This window comes from Euphorbia lathyris, chromosome 7 (genome assembly GCF_963576675.1).
Source record: "Euphorbia lathyris chromosome 7, ddEupLath1.1, whole genome shotgun sequence".
Lineage (NCBI taxonomy): Eukaryota > Viridiplantae > Streptophyta > Magnoliopsida > Malpighiales > Euphorbiaceae > Euphorbia > Euphorbia lathyris.
The window spans coordinates 64,837,678-64,857,132 of record NC_088916.1 but is presented as its reverse complement, the minus strand read 5'-3'; the positions used below and the strand labels follow the sequence as shown (position 1 = coordinate 64,857,132).

The 19,455-nt window shown below is 31.6% G+C and overlaps 1 protein-coding gene across 2 annotated transcripts; it reads right to left on the bottom strand.

The window, feature by feature from the left end:
- Positions 1-344: 344 nt before the first annotated feature.
- Positions 345-11,933, bottom strand: LOC136201349 (uncharacterized). Of its 2 annotated transcripts, XM_065991998.1 has the most exons (14): positions 11,706-11,933; positions 4,258-4,369; positions 3,718-3,830; positions 3,523-3,645; positions 3,237-3,436; positions 3,055-3,130; positions 2,260-2,346; positions 2,074-2,154; positions 1,885-1,917; positions 1,660-1,713; positions 1,537-1,578; positions 1,099-1,177; positions 951-1,021; positions 346-876 (listed from the first exon to the last, which is right to left on the bottom strand). In XM_065991998.1, exons 1-14 carry the CDS (start codon positions 11,868-11,870, stop codon positions 787-789), a joined length of 1,326 nt encoding a protein of 441 aa, XP_065848070.1. In that variant the 5' UTR covers positions 11,871-11,933; the 3' UTR covers positions 346-786. The 2 variants fall into 2 exon arrangements, with proteins under 2 accessions (XP_065848071.1, XP_065848070.1); XM_065991999.1 differs by lacking the exon at positions 951-1,021 and having other exon boundaries at positions 345-876.
- Positions 11,934-19,455: the final 7,522 nt, after the last annotated feature.

Below are 19,455 nucleotides of genomic sequence, written 5' to 3'. Positions count from 1 at the left end.
CTCATCTACAATCCTACCTCAAATCATAACCGGAAAATATATTTAATTAAATTTGTTTTTTGCCTTGGATTAATTATTAGGGAAAAATCAGTTCAACATTTATGAAAATTAAATGTTGGGTGGGTGAGATTTGGTGCGATTAATTTACAGGTATGGCCGCTGGGGAAACCTGGAAAATTCCAACTTTGGAGGATGTCACATGCAATGCAACTACCACAATTTTATAATATTAAAAGATTTTTTGCTATCTGCATTTTTCATACTTATACCATAACAGCTGGTGACAATTTGGAACCAATACCAAATAATTATTCTCCAAATCTAATTCATGTTACTCCTAAAAACATAATCAGCATTGTGAAATTGAATCTTGGGATTTTTCATTACAAACAACAAAACACAGAATGGCAATTAAATTTACATTTTGATAGAATCTTACAGACCCAACATTTTAAAACTGTATCTAATACAGCAAAAATTTGTTGTTATCAGCAAACTCCCCTTCACATTTATAGAGTGAGTTCACTACAAAATAGAGCAAACATTGCTTTTAACACCTAACTATACAATTCCTAGTGTTGTTTTCACTTTCCACTAATTACCATCCACAAACTACATTTGGAATCTGCATCCTCATTCTTTTTCTCAAAATGCTAATTGAATGAGATAGCAACGGCATCGCTTCTCGAAATTCTGTTCAGGAATTTCCTATATCTATAAATGCACACATATATAGTGGGAGGTTTTCCATACCAAGGAAGAAAACAAGTTGCGGCTCGAGCCTTCCTAGGCTTCTGCGTAGTCGCTATTGTGTGCTTTCTCCTCTGCAATTGGAGGCTCCATCCTTATCATCATACTTTGAATCAAGGCTACCATCTATATATGCAACAAGATAAATGAGTATAATAGCACAATCTAGATAGCCATACACAAATGACATACTCAAGTACCGATGCAAAGCCGACACACATGATACTGAAACCAGGGAAATCAAATGGTGCTCTTTCAGATAGGAACAGAGCTGAGAAGAGAATTGCCTTTCATTAGTTTTTAGTTGATCTTTTGCCTGATAATAAGAGAAGCTAAATTTCCACCAACCTGTTAAAGGAGAGAACAATAATGGAGAAATAACATTGGCAATAGAACCTATGCCCGAAATGCATCCTTGAGCCTTCCCCTGGAAAAAAAAAAATTGAAATGAAAAAAAAAAAGAAAGAAAAAAGATCATGAAAAATGCTTTAAGATCAATACGAATTGGAGAAGCACAGGGCAACTTCAGAAATTTATGTGAATAAGGAATGTCATATGCTTAATAAGAGGACGTGTTACAATTACACATCATCATGTTAGCTCTCTACTTTCAAGCAAAAGCTAATTAATTTTTTTCCTTCTCATTTGTCAAATCAACAAGGGAACTCCGATAGAAATTGCAGGATCATTATTTTTTTTGAAGAAAATATACTTGAATCAACAAGAGATTTATCTTTCAAATTCAAACATACAGTTGATCTTTTCGACATTTTTTAAGGATTCTACCTGCTCACTGGACCCAACTTGCTTTGATACAATTGTTCGCATCTGCAAGTCATTTTGAAAAACTTAATAAAAAATTAATGTTTTAACTAATGACAAATTTATGTTGAGAGATAAGATGCTCACGCAGGGTTGTGTAAACACGAACAAAATTGAGAACATTGAAGCAGCATAAGGGACCTAAAGTAGAGATTTTGAAATAGTTAGCAACTAAATCATAATAGAAGTTGTCTAAAGCATAAAGCGCAAATACATAAGGAAAATTGATACAGCCTGCTACACCATTAATATAAAAATCACATGGAATGAACAGAGAAGCTTGAAGTAGCTCTAGAAGTAGCAAAGACATACCCAGGAGGACCACGCAATGCTATAAAGAATTGTCTGCATGCAAGCACATAATTAGTCAAAACAAGTATTCATTATAACTACATTACTTCATATTAAGAAGCGAAGAGTGAGAATTCAGACACTTGCATCAACCATCAAGTATTAGTAAATGGAGAGCATCCAAACATAATTAAGCAAAACAATACTTACATGTGCACATGTAAAAAAGAGTCCTAATGAGAGCAACTTTCCCTCTCCTAAAAGTGGAGCCAATATGGGCAAGAGAATCAACTGCAAGTTCACAACAAGTTTCAGATCATCTAAAAATTGAATAAATGCACTAATGCATAAAACTGAACACAAGATTTGCAGTAAAAGAATGAGTGCAAACAATACCTGTGAAAAGGTTCCAGCGACACCAGAAATTACCATTAGATCAGCAAACTGATCCTTATTAAAGTGAAACTTTGCCTTCAAGTAATACTGCAAACAAAAGAGCAGAAGTTCAATTTCAACACTTGCTCTGCATATAGGAATAACATTTGGTTCAAACAAGCTTTCTCATATGAGGACAAAAGTTACAACCTTCAGGTTTGAATTATGGAGGCTTATACCAACACTTTAAAAGTCTTATATCTCCTTAGTCAGGCATGAATCTGTTATTTATTGGCACTCAAGGAGCATTTGTCGAAAATAGGGTGTAAAAAGCATAAGCACTCCAAATGGACAGAATCAACATATGGTCCTCTAATGTTTCTTAGAGCCTTATCATTAAATATCTGAGTTTGTGTAACACCAGTGCAAATTTGGTTTCGAAGCTCACCTTCTAATATACAAATCTTTAAACCTGTACTTAATTGGTTTTTTGAGCCTGAAACAACCATGCATAGAGTGCAAATCCTACCTCACATATTAAGTAATTCCTATAAAAAATCTTGTCCGAAGAATTCTTTTCCCGAGCAATTCAATTCTGTTTAAAAAAATCAACTGAAATAATTGTTGGTAAGCCAATGTGTTTGGATATCCAACAAAATGATTCATTTGGAAAACAGAAAAAGCAGTACCTATATTATGATGAACTAAAGTGCTATGAGTTTTCAATATGTGGCTAATCAAATGAATGGATTTGTTGCATTTTAGGCTCCTAATCACAGTGATAATAAATGACAATTTGGGAAATGAGGAAGTCACCATTAATGAAGCATGAAGGCCAACATCCGTAAGATTGCTGAAAAATGCAACAACAGCAGCTTGGGTGAAAGTAACACTGCAATAGCATTATATACATTATTAATCATTCCAGAAAGAAAAAAAAAAAAAAAAAAAAAAGAAGCAAATCCTGAGCAATTTTATCATTAAGAACAACCACTAACCTGCTCCTAAGCAAGCAACTCATATCCTCCAGGGAAGGCATTGTTTTGAAAACCTGCACTTTCTTAGTTGACTTATCAACAACATCAACTCTACACTTCCCATTGGAGAGTATTGGTGTAGAAAGGTTTTGATCAACGATGGAGTCCTGGAGAAAAACTTTCATGTAAACCAGGGACACGAATGCCACTGACGCCGAAACCTAATCAATTAACCCATGGATTACCCGTTAATCAAAGCAATTGAGAAATTGAGAACTAAAACCGATTAAAGAAGAAAGAGAGCGACCTTGAAAGTGGAGTCAGTAGATAGGAATCGAGAAGAGAATGTTCCGCAAACAAACGCCGATGATCCAATCCCTGAAAGTACTCCAAAAGCCGTGGCTCTCCGGCCCTCGGCAACATTGTCCGCCTGAGAATTATAATCTCAGATGACAAAATAAAGTCTGTTTGGAGGGAAAATTAAAAGGAAATTAGATATTACCACATAAGCAAGGGCAAGACAGTTGATACTTCCGTCGCAGATGATGGAAGTAAGAGTTTTGAGCACATAATAAGCGTAGAAGAAGTATCTTGTTCTGCTATATGCTAATGTAGCTGCAAAATGGGGAAGAAAACACTCTGATCTGAATACTGCTTTGCTTCCATAGCCATTTTTGTTAGTGAGATATGATAGTTTTTTGGGCCGGATTTAGACAGAAAAAGAAGCCCAAATACAAGTCTTGTTGGGGGCCTATTTACTTATAATCATACTAAAAGTCAACAAATAAGACTAAAATATAGGGGGAAATCAAACGTTTTTTTCATAAAATAAAAATAAAAAGAAAGTATGAGAGCTTCATGAATTTTCACATACATCTTAATGAGCAAGTGAATTTAGATATGGGCTTATTAAATTTAAGCTTCAGATCTAACGGTGAATGAACAAATTCTACATTCTCATTAAGATGCATGTGAGAGATTGAAGAGAAGGTTGGTTAAATTATATAAGGGGAATTATAAAAATAAAATAAAAAAAAATTACCCAAAGGAATAATTGCAAGAGCCATGGGAAGAGCAAGCAAAGGTTTCCTTCCATACTTGTCCGAAAGGTTACCTACTAAAGGCATCATTACCAATGACCCCACCCCTATTATCTGCAAAATTATCTCTAATTAGTTTTAATTTTAAAGCTTAATTAATGAAAATATGAAATAAACTCATAATGGTAATTGGAGTATAAGGTGAAAAAATCCACAAATGTTTACCGTCAGAAGCAGTTTTACCGTTGAAGTAATATAATTTTATTCCTAATTTTAGTAGTCGAGCAATTTTATTCCTAATTTTAACAAGTTGGATCAATAACACAAATTTTTTCTTTATTCTGCACCAATTGAATATCAGTTGGTTCTAAAAAATATTTTATATTTCTTATAATTTAATAATAGAATTGGAAATTAATATTTTTAAACCCGATAAAATATTTGAATTTTTTTTTTGTCTAACTCACAAAATGCAGTATATTTTTTTGTCACGTCTAATCTTATGTTTGTGCTCTATTAATAATTAGTGATAAAATGACGTACATGTGAAGTGTAGATGATAAAATTCATGATCGAGAAGATAGTTTGATAAATTATTTCTCAAATTCACTCAACTTATCAACTTTAGGAGTAAAATTGCTCTTCATTAGCAATATTAGAGATCAAATTGCACAATTTTCAATGTTAGGGATAAAATTGATCGCGTTAAAGGTATTCTTACACCTTATCCCTTAATTAGAAATATAACAATAAAATAATGATTATAATACGTAACATATCATGTGAACGGGTAACCATTTAACTTTACATTTTCTAATATAATGCCATTAAAATTCAACGATCGTCTCGTCGATAACCTCCAAATAAAAAATTATAAGATATTCTAAGCAATTTTAATTCTTCAAGATTATCGTTTTGATGTCATTTAATTGTTATTTGATTGGGAAAGTAACTTTTTAGAAAAAGCTATAAAAATAGTGATTTTAAAAAATAAAAAATACGATTTCATGATAAATGCAGTTATAAATAACTTTAAATTTAAAATTTTAATTTTGAAGTATTAAGTAAAATTGAGTAAACCAAATACATATATAATTACTGTACCGTAAAAATAAGTAAACCAAATAAAAACAATAAATAAAGTGAAGTGGGAAAGAGTTTGAATACGTAAGGCACATAGTGTGCAAACACATATGTAATGCATGATAACGTGTAAGAGTAGGATTAATTAGGGTCTCCATAGTGGACACCTTTTTGAAATAAATTAAATTCTACATTTAAATTGCGTTCCACCTCAGACTCTAACTAAAAATACTAATACGTATTATTAAAGCTAATTTCTGTATTTATCTTATAACTAAACAACCAAACTACTTTCCAAAATAGTAATGTTTGCTCTAATTTTTCAAATTAGACACTTTAGTTTACTTAAGAAAATAATTTGTCAAAGAAAAGAATATAGTAAGGGATGAAATTGAAAGAAAATAAAAAATAGGGTACCGCTTGTTGAAATCCGGTGAGAAAAATGGGAAGGGAGCAAATAAGTTGATGAGGAGGACAAAGTGCAGAAACGGTGACGTCGGTGATCACCGGAAACACCATGAAAACTGACAAGTTATAAAGAAACACTGTAATAAAGAGATGCCTTAACTTTTCCATTTCTTCTCTCTTTCTCCGACCAACTACTTCGGTCTTCAATAACCACCTTTATATATATTTTTTATTATTTGACATAAAAGCTCTTGCTTTCGTCATGAAATTAGTGTATGGGTAAATTACATTCATGATACTTCAATTTTGTTATTCTTTATGATTTTTGAACTGTTTTTATGACTTTTGAACTAAAACACTATATAAAAGTTCTTGAATTTTGTCTTTTACTTTTCTATTTTCTTATGTTTTTAAAAAAAATAAATAAAATTGTTTACAATCACATTTCTAATTGAATTATTGTTTACGATTTTCTAAATCAATATTTTAGAAACTTTTTCTCTTTAACAAACTTTTTTTTATATATATAATCATACAACATCTAAATTATATCGAAACAAAAAAAATTAAAAAATTAAAATTGTTTAAAATATTATTTTCAACGCTGTACAATAATATTAAAGTATTACATACTCACAACCATTCAATACATGCTACATCATTCATTTAATAAACTTCATTTTATTAAACTATCTAACTCCAATGGTTAAACTTTATGATCATTCAATCATAATGAATCCACCAATAAAAAAGGATCCACCAATTAATTGAACCAATCAGATTGTTTTAAAAATAAAAAATATATATATAATAATCAAAAGCTCGATAAACTTTGAGTGATGCTTTCAAAAAAAAAACTTTGAGTGATTGATAAATGTCCAATATATTAAACTCACTCCAATAGAAAAGAGTTCAATAAATAAGTATAATTAGTGGTTCATTGTATTCCATTGGAGATGTTCTTATCTTGATATTAGAGTAGTTATATTAGTTAACAGTAAATGGTTTTTTTTTTTTTGTTAGTAAAAGACATCGTTCAGAAGTTTTATGTCCGATTTTGAAGTTTATAAACCATAAAAAATAACAAGGAGAAAGTTGTGTGCTTGTAATTTCGCACTTTGATACTTGAAACTATAAAAAAAATTATAACAAAATTTTACTGGTAGTTTTCAATGTTTAATAGAAATAAGGTATAAAAATACTTATAATATTGAAAGCATCAGTTACATAATTTGGTTTTAATAGAATTTGAGATTAATACTTTTAAATTTGTCGAAAATATTTGAATTTTTTTCTAACTCGTAAAAAAATATAGTATATTTTTTAATTTTTTTTGTATGTATATTCATATGTTTGTGATATATTATAAAATACCACATATACTAAATATAGATAACAAGATTCGCAACTGAAAAGAAAATTTGATAAATTATTTTCAACAAATTTATTGAAGAGTAAATTTGTAATTGCTATTTTAGTATTACTCTTGAAGTTGAAGTTGATGACTTTGAATAAAAAATCATTTTTATCCAATTAATTTGTTCATTCAAATAAATTACAAAGTGATACAAAAAAATGTTACTATTGTATTAACCGATCAACTTTTGATTTTTATGGAGGTCAAATTGATGATGTGATGTGTTGATTTCGTATTGACCGATTATAATTACCGGCTGTATATTTTAGTGAGAAGCAGGGTCGTCTCCAGCATTTTGGAGGCCCTAGGCGTATTGTGTATTTTTTTCCATATCTAAATCTAATACTATTTTAGAAATAATAAATATTAAATAGTAAAATCAATAAATTATTAACTACAATTCAAGTCATATAATAATAACATAAAGCTAAAAAATTATTATTCTTCTTGCTTTTGTACTTGTAAAATCGAGTTTTCTTTTATATATTTAAAATCAAGTTTCTTCTTACCAGGGCCGTCTTAAATATTTTTGGGGCCCTGTGCTAAATGGAAAAAAAATTGAGCCATATTCATTAAAAAAAATTAATACTTTCATATAATAATAATGTTTCTACAAAATAAAACACAAAAATACTTTTAACTTGATTTTTAACATAATAAATATAATAAAAATAATTAAATTAGTGTAATAATAATAATAATAATAATAATAATAATAATAATAATAATAATTGGACCCCTTAAGATTCTTAGAGCGTTAATTTTCTGGATAAGTTAACATTCACATAATTTTTCACATAATAATTTATTTAGATTTGTATAATAATAAAAAAATTGGGCCCCTTAAATTTGGGGTCTTGTGCGGGAGAGCTCCTTATACACCATTCTCCTACTCCCCTGCTTCTCACCAGTAATGCGAGAAGCAAGCAGACGAAAAAAGTATTATGATGAAGCTCTTAGCTTAGTGGTTGAGAGCTTATCTATGACTAGGGAGGTCATGAGTTCGAATGACATCCGAGTCTGGTGGGGATTTTTCTTTCTTCTTTAATGTAAGCGCATTGTGCGCAATTTTTTTTTTTTTAAAAAAAGCAAACGACAAAGTATTAATTTCTGGAAATTAATCTTGGACGGCTGAACTTGAACCTAATCACAAGATTCTATGGAAAGAAAGAGACGAATTTATCTTCGAGATTAAAAATTGGTTGAGTCGCGTATTTATTATGAATTACAAGCTTAAATCACTATTTGGACATCGATTGATCCAAAGAATCTTGCCATTTGGCTACTGAACTATCCCAATTGGTGTAATTTCAATCCAATTTGGATGGAAGCTTAATAGAATTATTGACATATGATGATATTTTGATAACTAGACTTGATAAATTTTAGTTAAGAGATTTGTTTCTTGTTTTAATCTCATTAATTATTTGGGTAAATCAACTTTAAAACGTACGGCATCTCAAACTCATATGTCAAAATATCACCACATATCATAAGGAAACAATTTTATCAAGACTTCATCAAAATTAAGTAGAATTTCATCAATTTGAATTGTTTATGGTCCAAATGTGGCCAAATATTAAAATTTTAAATAAATCAGAGTCTAAATAATATTTTATAACAAATTACAAATTGTAATTTATAAGTGCATTTTGTCTTGTAATTAAAAAAATAAAAAATTTAAAAATCACTACAATAACAAAATAATAGTTTATACATTGTTTCCAAATATGAAAAAAAGTTCAGAAAAAATCAGTACATGTGTTGTAAAAAAAACGAAAAAAAATAAGAGAAAAAATGAACCAATAAATGTTGATCCAAGGAATCATCAAAATTGAGTGAAATTTCATCAATTTAAATAGTTTATGGTCTAAATGTGTCCAAATGATAAATTAGTGGCCAAATATTAAAATTTTAAATAAATCAGAGTCTAAATAACATTTTGCATCAAATTATAAATTGTAATTCATAAGTGAATTTCATTTTGTAATTTATAAAAAAATAAAATATTTAAAAATAACTACAATAACAAAGTAATAATTTATACATTCGTGTTGTCAAAGAAAGAAAGAAAAAAAATAAGAGAAAATGTGAATAAAAAAAATGTTAATCCAGAGAATCAAACTCTTACCATTATAAACATATCCATTATGTCTTTACTATTCAGCCTAACAGTATCTTTTGTTATATATCTAAATCTATATATCTTTTAACTATATATTTTTTAATAATTATCAAATTTAAAAAAAGTTCCGATCGGAGGCCCCTGTAAGTCGGAGGCCCTAGGCGGCCTCCCCCTAGAGCCGGCCCTGGTGAGAAGTCATTAAAATGTTGTATACTTTTATATCTAAAATTGAAAAATTGAAAGTTATATACCAAAATATGAAATATGATAAAAGTTGGACACCATATATGTAATTTAGGATTTCAATGTAATAGTATCATTTTATCATAATCTTTTTTTGTGAAAACGACCAAACAAAACTTTTCTTTTGAACTTTTATAATGGGTGTCAATTTGGGTACTATAATGGTAGAAAATACGTCTGTGGGCGGGTTTGCCTATGACGCAACCGGCATGAGACCATTTTGTAAATTAACCATATAAGTAGAAAAGGGTCCGGTGGTGGCTGAGCGAGGCTCATCCATGCTTACCTCACTAGCTCCACAAATAGAACCACCTTGCCTCACCCTCAACGTGGCTCATTTTTGTATAATATTAAATTTTGTAAAATGAACTCTTATTATACTACTACTATTTTGTGAACATTTATATTTATTGTACCTGTCAAATTAATAAATAACCCATTTGCTAAAGGTTGAGGCCTATAACAAATTCTAAAGATTTTTACGATAGAAAATTTACATATAAATTCACTTTTAAAAAACGATCTACAATTATATCAAGTAATGATTTTGGATTATGTCAAACTAATAAAACCAGTGCTTTTAATATATTTTAAGAATTAGAATTTATAAATTAGAAGTCTAGAATATATTTTCCAGGATTTATAATTTATGAATTAGGGTCTAGATTTTTAAATTATGGTATAAAATCATAATATATAAAATATAATGACATATTAAGAATTAAGTTTGGTGATATGACTTAGTTATAATTTTGTACTTAATTATGATATTCATGTATTTGACCCTTTTACAATTCTATAAGTAAATTAAATTAGAATCGGCCTTTGGGCTTCTAATTTAATGCAGGATTTCGCATGGTTTAAGTTGTTAGTTTGTGCATAATGGAGCTGAAACTTCTTATGATTAAGACAACAATGGCTCATGTTATTTCTATTTCCTCGTGTATCCATTCATATTTTCATTACATTTTAATTATATGTTAGATTAGATTAAAAGTTCAAGATGATAGTTAAATTTTAATTATAGATTTTTATATATTTGAATCCTCGAGTTTTTTAGTTTAAGAGACTTTAATACCATATCATGGAACCAGTTGAACTCAAACTCAAGATGATAGTTAAGATTCAATTATAGATTTTATATTAATCTCTGATATAAAAATCAACTGAACTAAAAACTTAAATTCATAGTTAAAAGTATAATTATTTTTATTTAACTTTTTTTTTTTTTTTTTTTTTGTAAAAATGAGTTATTTTAGTGATACAAAATGGATTTTTGTGCTGTATTAAAACATTGTCCAAGTGGTGGTTGGTAGGAATTTTTACCCCATAATTAATCGGATTTTTAAAGAGCAATTAAAAAAAAATTATAAAGTGCTGAGTTATGTGGAAATTAAAATGTATTAATCACAAAATTAATGCAACCTAATCACTTGAATAAATTTATTAAAAGCTATTCCAATATTTATGTTTCTAAATTGTTTCAGGTGACTTTATGTATCTCTGTCTCAGAATTTTGAGTTAAATGTTAAATTAACAATGCATAAACTATAAAAATCCAAGTCTGATCTAATCAAATTCTAAAATTAAATATGAAGATCCTAACAAATAAAAGTGAGATCCCCCTTTAATTAAGGTGCCTTCTATGGTTACTTTGTTTTTGACAAAGTATCATTACTTGGTGTGTTTTCACCATTGGATGATGGAGTATAAAATTAATCCAATGGTGAAAACACACAAAGTAAGGCTTACTTTGTCAAAAACAAAGTAAGCATAGTCTTTACCTTTAATTAAAGAACGAGCCGAATAAAAAAAAAAACTAAAATTTTATTATAGAGAATCAACTTTTAGTTTGAATATCGTTGCTAAATTCAGAACAAACCACTAAGAATCAAGAGCGAATTCAAAACAAAACACTCAAGAATCAATAGACGAAAATATGTTAAAAATTGATGATTTTTTTAGATTAGCATCAACGACGAATAGTTTTGTTGCATGTTCATCAAACCCATTATACTTTTCGAATATATTGAAATTACTGACAGCAATTATACATTTAGTGACAGATATGTCCGCCTGTAATTTTTTCCACGGCAGAGTATGGACCCTCCGTGACCCTATCCTCTCCCCGGACCGTCTAAAAAAGAAAGTTAAACATAGAAGGAAAAACATACCGTTTGTTGGAATCCAGTCAAGTAGATGGCTAAAGAGCATTCATTTTCTCCGGGACAAATTGCAGCCATAGTAACATCAGTGATCGCCGGAACCACCATAAACACGGCATAATAATGCAGGAAAACCGTCGCAAAAAGATGGCTTAAACCTGACAAATTTTTCATCTCTCTGTTTTTTTAGAAGAGAGAATCCTTAAATTAAAACGCAGAAAGCAAGAGTTGATTTATAAGTGAAATATACACTTCTTCTCTTTATATAGCACTTTTCTGTGACATCATAACTATTGTGCTTATTTTGTTAATTTTATTAAAACAGGACTTTACTTTATTTATGTAATGCATTACTCATTTTTTCCTTTTTTTTCAAAGCCAAATTGCTGGGAAAAGAACAAGAGAATAGCTAATAACTTACGTGACTCTCTAACTTAGCCTACTTTTACAGTTTAGTATCTTAACTTTTTTATTTTTTTAACAAAAAGTACTCTATTTTCACTAATTTGGCCATAAAATAAAGTTAAATGTCTGTATATTTTGCTCTTAATACATGGAGAAAATTTATATAATGGTAAAATAGATATCTCGTTTTATTTTATATTGATAGGTATTTTAACAGTTTAGGCCAAATTTGACGATTTTATTACAATTAGGGGCATAGACAAGGCCAGGGCACCTCCGGCTGCCGGAACCACCTTGATCCCTGGTAGTTTCGCCTCCTGTCTCAAAAAAAAAAAAAAATATTGATGTGTTAAATTAACCCTCCCAAAATGGCCCATTAAATGTTAGGCTTGTCCAAAATTCAAAATTTCAATATTTTAGGCTTATCATGTACTCTCTAAATCCAAATTTCTAATTTTTTTGGCATGTTAGGCTCCCTTTAAATCCAAATTATTATTTTTTTTGGCTTGGTAGGCCATCTCAAATCAAAAAAATTAATTTTTTTTACCTGTTCGGTCCGCCCTAAATCCAATTTTTTTACATGTTAGGACTATTAAACGAAATCTAGCTTAATTTTGAGAAATTGTACACTAATACTTAAAAATTGGTTATTGATCATTCAAATTAAAACACGAATATATATAAAAAAAAATTGAGCAAGTTCGATTTAGCAATTTTTTTTACGAAAGTACATGTAAAATCGGCCCCTCCAACCGAATAATCTTGTATTTATCACTTATTATAATTAAAGGTCTATTTGATTATATATTATTTATTATTGGTGTTATGGTGTTTATTGTTTGCTGTTATTCGCGGTTTACAAAAGATTGTTGATTTCCTTCTAGTTATTAATATTTATTTCTAATAATAACTTAACACTTTTATTTTAAAAGTTTGTTTAGAGTGAAAAAGAAAAAAAAATGTTATAAAAAGAACCAAAGGGACATTTAGTGAAATTTGAATTATTCTTATTATTATTATAGTTGCAAAATAAAATTATGAAAGTGATGTAAATTAATTAAGGATGCTTAGCTTCCAAGTTGATACAAGAAAAATAGACCTTTACTACTAGGCCTCTTAGCTTAATTTTTGAGGCGTGTAATTAGTAACTACGCAATGAGGCGTGCAAGTTTGAGGTGTGGTCAATCAACTAAATGTAATTGCTTATTGATTCTTAAATTTAAGATTCATTAATTTAGTGACAAAGATGCTTTATTATTACAAATGTTTAATTAAATTTGGCTTAATGCTTCTCCAGTCCCATTAACTTGTTCAAATTGGTCATTTTACCCATCCAGCTCATCGAATGTCCTATTTACCTCCTTAACTCCATAAAAATGGTATTTCTCACCCCCTTAACTTGTCCAAATATGTCATTTTACCCATTCTCAACTCATCGAATATCCTATTTACCCACTTAACTCCGTAAAAGTGGTATTTCTCACCACTTATAATCTTATTTACCCTCTTAACTCCATAAAAATGGTATTTCTTATTCCTTTATAGTAGTCAAAAAAGTTGAAAAGAGAAAGAACGAATTAAAAAATACAAATAACAAGAACATTAATGTAAACAAGTTAAATACATTATATGTAGGGATAATGTACCAAAATAGGCCTATGATTTTTAGAAAAGTGTCAATTTAGGTTTCACTTACAAAATAGCATGAATATAGGTTTAACGTTTAAAAAAAGTTATCAATTTATGCTTCGATAACGGATTGTAAGGGGTGAAAAATACCACTTTTATGGAGTTAAGGGGTAAATAGAACATTCTATAAGTTGGGGGGATAAATGGACAAGTTGAGGGGGTGAGAAATACCACTTTTATGGAGTTAAGGGGGGTAAATAGGACATTCGATGAGTTAAGGGGGTAAAATGATCAATTTGGACAAGTTAAGGGGGCTGGGGAAGCATTAGGCCATTAAATTTTGGCTTAATACATCATTTGCCCCCTGAATTTGTCCAAAATGGTTAATTGGCCCCCTGAACTTTCAAAGCGTCTCGATAGCCCACTGAACTTGCATAAAATAATTCAATTAGCCCCATGAACTTGCATAAAATGTAATCAATTAATCACTCGATTGTAAAAAGTAAGTTAAATACGGAAGATAGGTTGCACGCATCTTAAAAAATTAAAACGACCAACGTCGGGGTATGCGATTATAATATTAAAGAAGAAAATGTTTTATAGTTGAATAAGTAAGAAATTCTTTTTTAACATATTTTTATCTATTTTGTGAAGTATGTAATAGCATTCTAAGGCACGTGTAATATATCTTCCGCATTTGACTTACTTTTTTACAACTGAATGATTAATTGATTATATTTTACACAAGTTCAGGAGGCTATCGAGACACTTTGAAAGTTCAGGGAGCCAACCAACCATTTTGGACAAGTTCGGGGGCAAATGATGTATTAAGCCTTAAATTTTTTTTTTGATACTTTTATATTTAAAAGGCCTAATGCTCCCCCAGCCCCTTAACTTGTCCAAATTGGTCATTTTACCCCCAACTCATCGAATGTCCTATTTACCCTCTTAACTCCATAAAAGTGGTATTTCTCACCCCCTCAACTTGTCCATTTACCCACCCAACTCATAGAATGTCTTATTTACCCCCTTAACTCCACAAAAGTGGTATTTCTCACCCCTCACAATCCGTTATCGATGCCTAAATTGATACCCTTTTTTAAACGTTAAACCTATATTGATGTTATTTTGTACGTGGAATCTAAATTGATACTTCTCCAAAAACCATAGACCTATTTTGGTACCTTATCCTTACATATAATGTTTTTAACTTGTTTATATTAATGTTCTTGTTATTTGTATCTTTTATTCATTCATTCTCTTTTCAATTTTTTGGCTAGTTAAATTTTGATTATCTAATTATTGTAATACAATATTATTGTATTAAACACATGAAGAATCAATATAATTATCAAATTAAAACAAAATAAAAAAGTTGATATTAAAAAAATATATTTTCAAACTCATTTGAATAAGTCCTATTAATTTTGCACTATAAAAGATAAGAAATTTCACTTTTATGGAGCTAAGGGGGTAAATAGGACATTCGATGAGTTGGAGAGGGGTAAAATAATCAATTTGGACAAGTTATGGGGTTGAGAATTACCATTTTTATGGAGTTAAAGGGGTAAATAGGACATCTGATGAGTTGGATGAGTAAAATGACCAATTTGGACAAGTTAATGGGTTGGAAGAGCATTAGGCCTATTTAAAACAATATACACTAGCGATATGTATACACATGTCCTCTTTTACAACGTGAGTTGTCACTAAATAAGAATATCAACCCTCCTCAAACACGTGACCAATAAAAAGACATCTGAATCTGACTTTGATTAGAACCTATCAACCTCGCCAAGGATTAAGGAATCCCAAATCATATATGATGCAAACTACGTAAAATACGTCAATAATCTAATTGTCTTTTGAGGAATTCAGGGAGAACATTGAATTGGTGGATTTATTCTTAGGCATCCTATAAATACGACCTAACACCATAATCAAGGTACATACACACATCTATTGCAATTACTCCTAATTGTTTGATAGTTTGTCTAAACTTTGCTAACTTAGACATCAGAGTGGGGTCGTTGGTCAATAGCCTTACGCTTATCCTCTTTATGTCGTACCTCAAGTACCGGAAAGATCCCTTCAGGCAATGAAGTATTGTCCCACAGATTCTCTCATACCAAATTAGTGAAGTGAGCGTGCATCGAACTAACCAAACGACCACGACTCATCAAGGAAACACAACTATTCCAACATCCTCGTAGCAACCTAGCACCTTTCGGGACGCCAGCAACAACCCAATAATTTTCCTTCAGATAACTCTGGACATCGATTGGCGTATTGGTGAATGGTTGGGGTCCATGGAACGTTCCAACAGAGAATTCATGGATCACATCACCAAGAAGCTCCATTATACCATGAGCACCGTTCAATAAGTCACAAACGAGCAAGCAACCATGATAAACGAACTCCAGAATAAGTTGACGATAGCAGAAGAGGCCATTGGGTTGGCGAAAAAGCAAGATTCCACCAAACAGCATACAGATTACAACTATTCACGGAGGGGGAACATATCTCAAGAATATCATAAAGAGGGCGAACGAGGAAAGGCTCACAACAAGCAGCAAAACCCTCGTAGAGGCTACCGTAAACGATTCTTGCCATTTTCTTCCTCTCATAGCAAAAGTAGTTGGAAAGATTCCTTCGGGGAAGACGACTCTCCCCATTGCCTACCATGGAGGGAGAGGAACATGCTAAATCCTAATCATACATGAAAAAGCATACGAGAAATCTAAGTTCTTCATGATATCCAGTATGCAAATTCAAAACTCGAGGGTCCTCAAGTGGATTCAAATCCCCCCCCCCCACAATAGAAGTAAGGTAGCAAAAGGCTTTATGAGGTTCGGCTCTACCGAGAGGAAACGTCAGGGGAAGAAAACAGCTACTCCAAGATCTCACAAGAATCAATGGAAAAGACCTAAAAGTACATCCTTCGATAACACGGATAACCATGAGACCAAGGAAAAAGAATCAATGATAGAGCTCATCCAAATGGAGTTATGAAACACATTTGGAAATTCAAGTTTGGATGCTCTAATGCTAGAGGTAAGCAACACTAGCTCCCCTCCTTTATGCACACCTTTAGAGAGAACCAATTACCCGGGGGTTTAAATACCCCTACAGAAAAAGTACAACAGGTCTGGAGATCCCATGACCCATGTTAAAAAAATCGAAAAACACTAAAAACTACTAAAGCCACTGATGTCGTTATGTGCGGCCTCTTCCCCACTACTCTAAAAGACGTGGCATCTTATTGGTATGAGCAACTACCTCTCAGATCCATTCGATTCTTCGATCAGATGTCTAAAGGATTTGCTCAGCACTTCATCACCTCCATCCCTGAGAGTAAAACAATTCAAGGTCTCAACTACCTAGTGCATGAACCATGAGAGTCCCTTTGGAAATGGGTAGAGAGGTTCCAAAAGATAGCATCCAGGTCTGAAATCTTAGCGTCGATGTTGCGGTATATGCCATGGAAGCAAACTATAGGAACAAAACCTTATCCCAAGAGTTAACCACAAACATCCTATAACGTTCCAAACTTAATGCAACGAGGTAGAGATTTTGTCAAATGGGACAAGAACATGCATAATCCCTTGTTAAAAAGCTCTAGTGCCAAGGATTACCTAGCTTTAAAAGGTGGTTCTAAGCAGCATCGCAAAGGAGATAGGGCTAGGGAGCATCAAAGGCACACAAAACAACCTAAATGGAGTTTCATACCTCTTAACGCTCCCAAGAATGAGGTAATGATAGCTCCCTAATTTATAGTATTTCCAAGAGTAATTTAGATTGTTTTAATTTAGTTTTTTGTTAATTTTGGTATTAGTTTGATAGTTTTTAGTTAATTTCAGTATTTTCCACTTCTTATGGCATTATCAGTGTTTTCAGGGATCTTTGGGGACCATTGAGCATTTCCGAACCAGACCAGGGACCATTGGAGCATTTTTGGACTATCCATGGACCATTTGAGCACTTTTGGACTCATTAGGGACCATTAGAGCATCTTTCGGACTCATCAGGGACTAAAAAGGAAAAAACCGGAGCAAGCTGCCCCTTTGGGAAGCTTATCTCGGCGAGACATCACCTGTCTCGCCGAGACTAGACCTTGTCTCACCGAGACATCCCTCGTCTCGGCGAGACGAGGTGGGGGAAGGCGTTCCCAGTGCCTTCCCCTTGCTGAGATGTGCGAATCTAAGTCCTGGGACCCACCAAATTGCTATTTTTTAATGCCTAAGTTGCCCCTGTACATCAGGGATTCTCCCTAAAGTCTATAAATAGGGAGCTAATCATCATCTTTTAGATGACTTCTTTCGGAGATACCTAATTTAATTTCGGCTGTAATCAGCTTAGCTTAGCTTTATTTTCCCGAAGCACTTTTTCCAGCTTTTATAAATTAATTTTATTTCTTTTAAAGAACAATCTGAAAGGTGGAGCATCGACTTCATTATTCTATAATCATAACAGATAAACGGGTTTTAGATCTTCTCTTCCCCTATCTCGTATTTATTATATTGTATTGAAGATGTTTTCCATTGTTTCTACATTCCCTATTGCTATGATTAGTTTGTCTATGAACTAATCCCCATCCAATATGGGATGGAGATGAAATTGATTGTATGATTATGTATGATTAGGGACCTAGGGTTTATGTGATTTCCTTTAATTGATCAAATTATGCATGCTTAATGCCTTGAAACTGGCAGGAATAGGATTATAGCTAAATACGAAACCGATAGAGATTATCTAGTCTGAAATATATATGCTTGATGCCTTGAATCTGACAGAGATAGGATCATAGATAGATATGAAACCTACAGGAGATTATCTAATCTAAAATTGCATGATTTGGCCTCGCTAGGACACTAAGAGTGCGGCTTCGTGGCTGGACTACGACTTTAGTCTTAATTACCAGAAAACATAATGCTTTACATGTCCTAGATTATATGCCTAACCAAGCCGTTAGCTGAATGCATGTAAATAGGTTATATGAATCTTGATCACGTTCGTATTTCTTGTTAGGGTAATTACCGTCAATTATTAGCAAAACATAAACTCGAACCCCCTAAAACCATACATAGGATTTAATCAATGAATTCCTCATCCTAGATTGTAACTTCCACTGATTCACAATCTACCCTGTTGATTTGTTTGTTTTGCCATTTTACTTTAATTAATTGTTTAATTAGTTTCTTAACAAACTCAATATTTATTCAGCTCACTAAACAGATGGATTAGCCTATTAGATTTACTAGTTGTGATGATAGTCCTTGTGTTCGATCTCGTGCTTAGCACATTTACTACTTGTTGCGATAGGATACACTTGTCCTATTAAATGCTATATATTTTGTGAGCATCATGTAACATACTGGGTGGAGAAAAATAAACAATGCACCAACTACCCCCTAGTGCTAAAGAAATTGGCACACCATAGCAAAGAGGATTACTATGATTTCCATAAAAAAATGAAGGTCACGGTACTAAGAATGCACACAACTAGAAATCGAGCTTGAAAAGATGGCGAAAAGAGGTATACTCGATCATTTCTTGTGAAAATCAGCAAAATCACTCAAGGTAAAGAGAAATAAGTCTTCAATCAAGGATCAGGCCCCTCAAGGATCAAGGACCTCACTGCAAAGAAAAATAAAGATTACAAAGATAGAAAGCGACAGTAAGAATCACCCATTGCGTTCTGGTTTTAAAAATGAAAAAACATTCT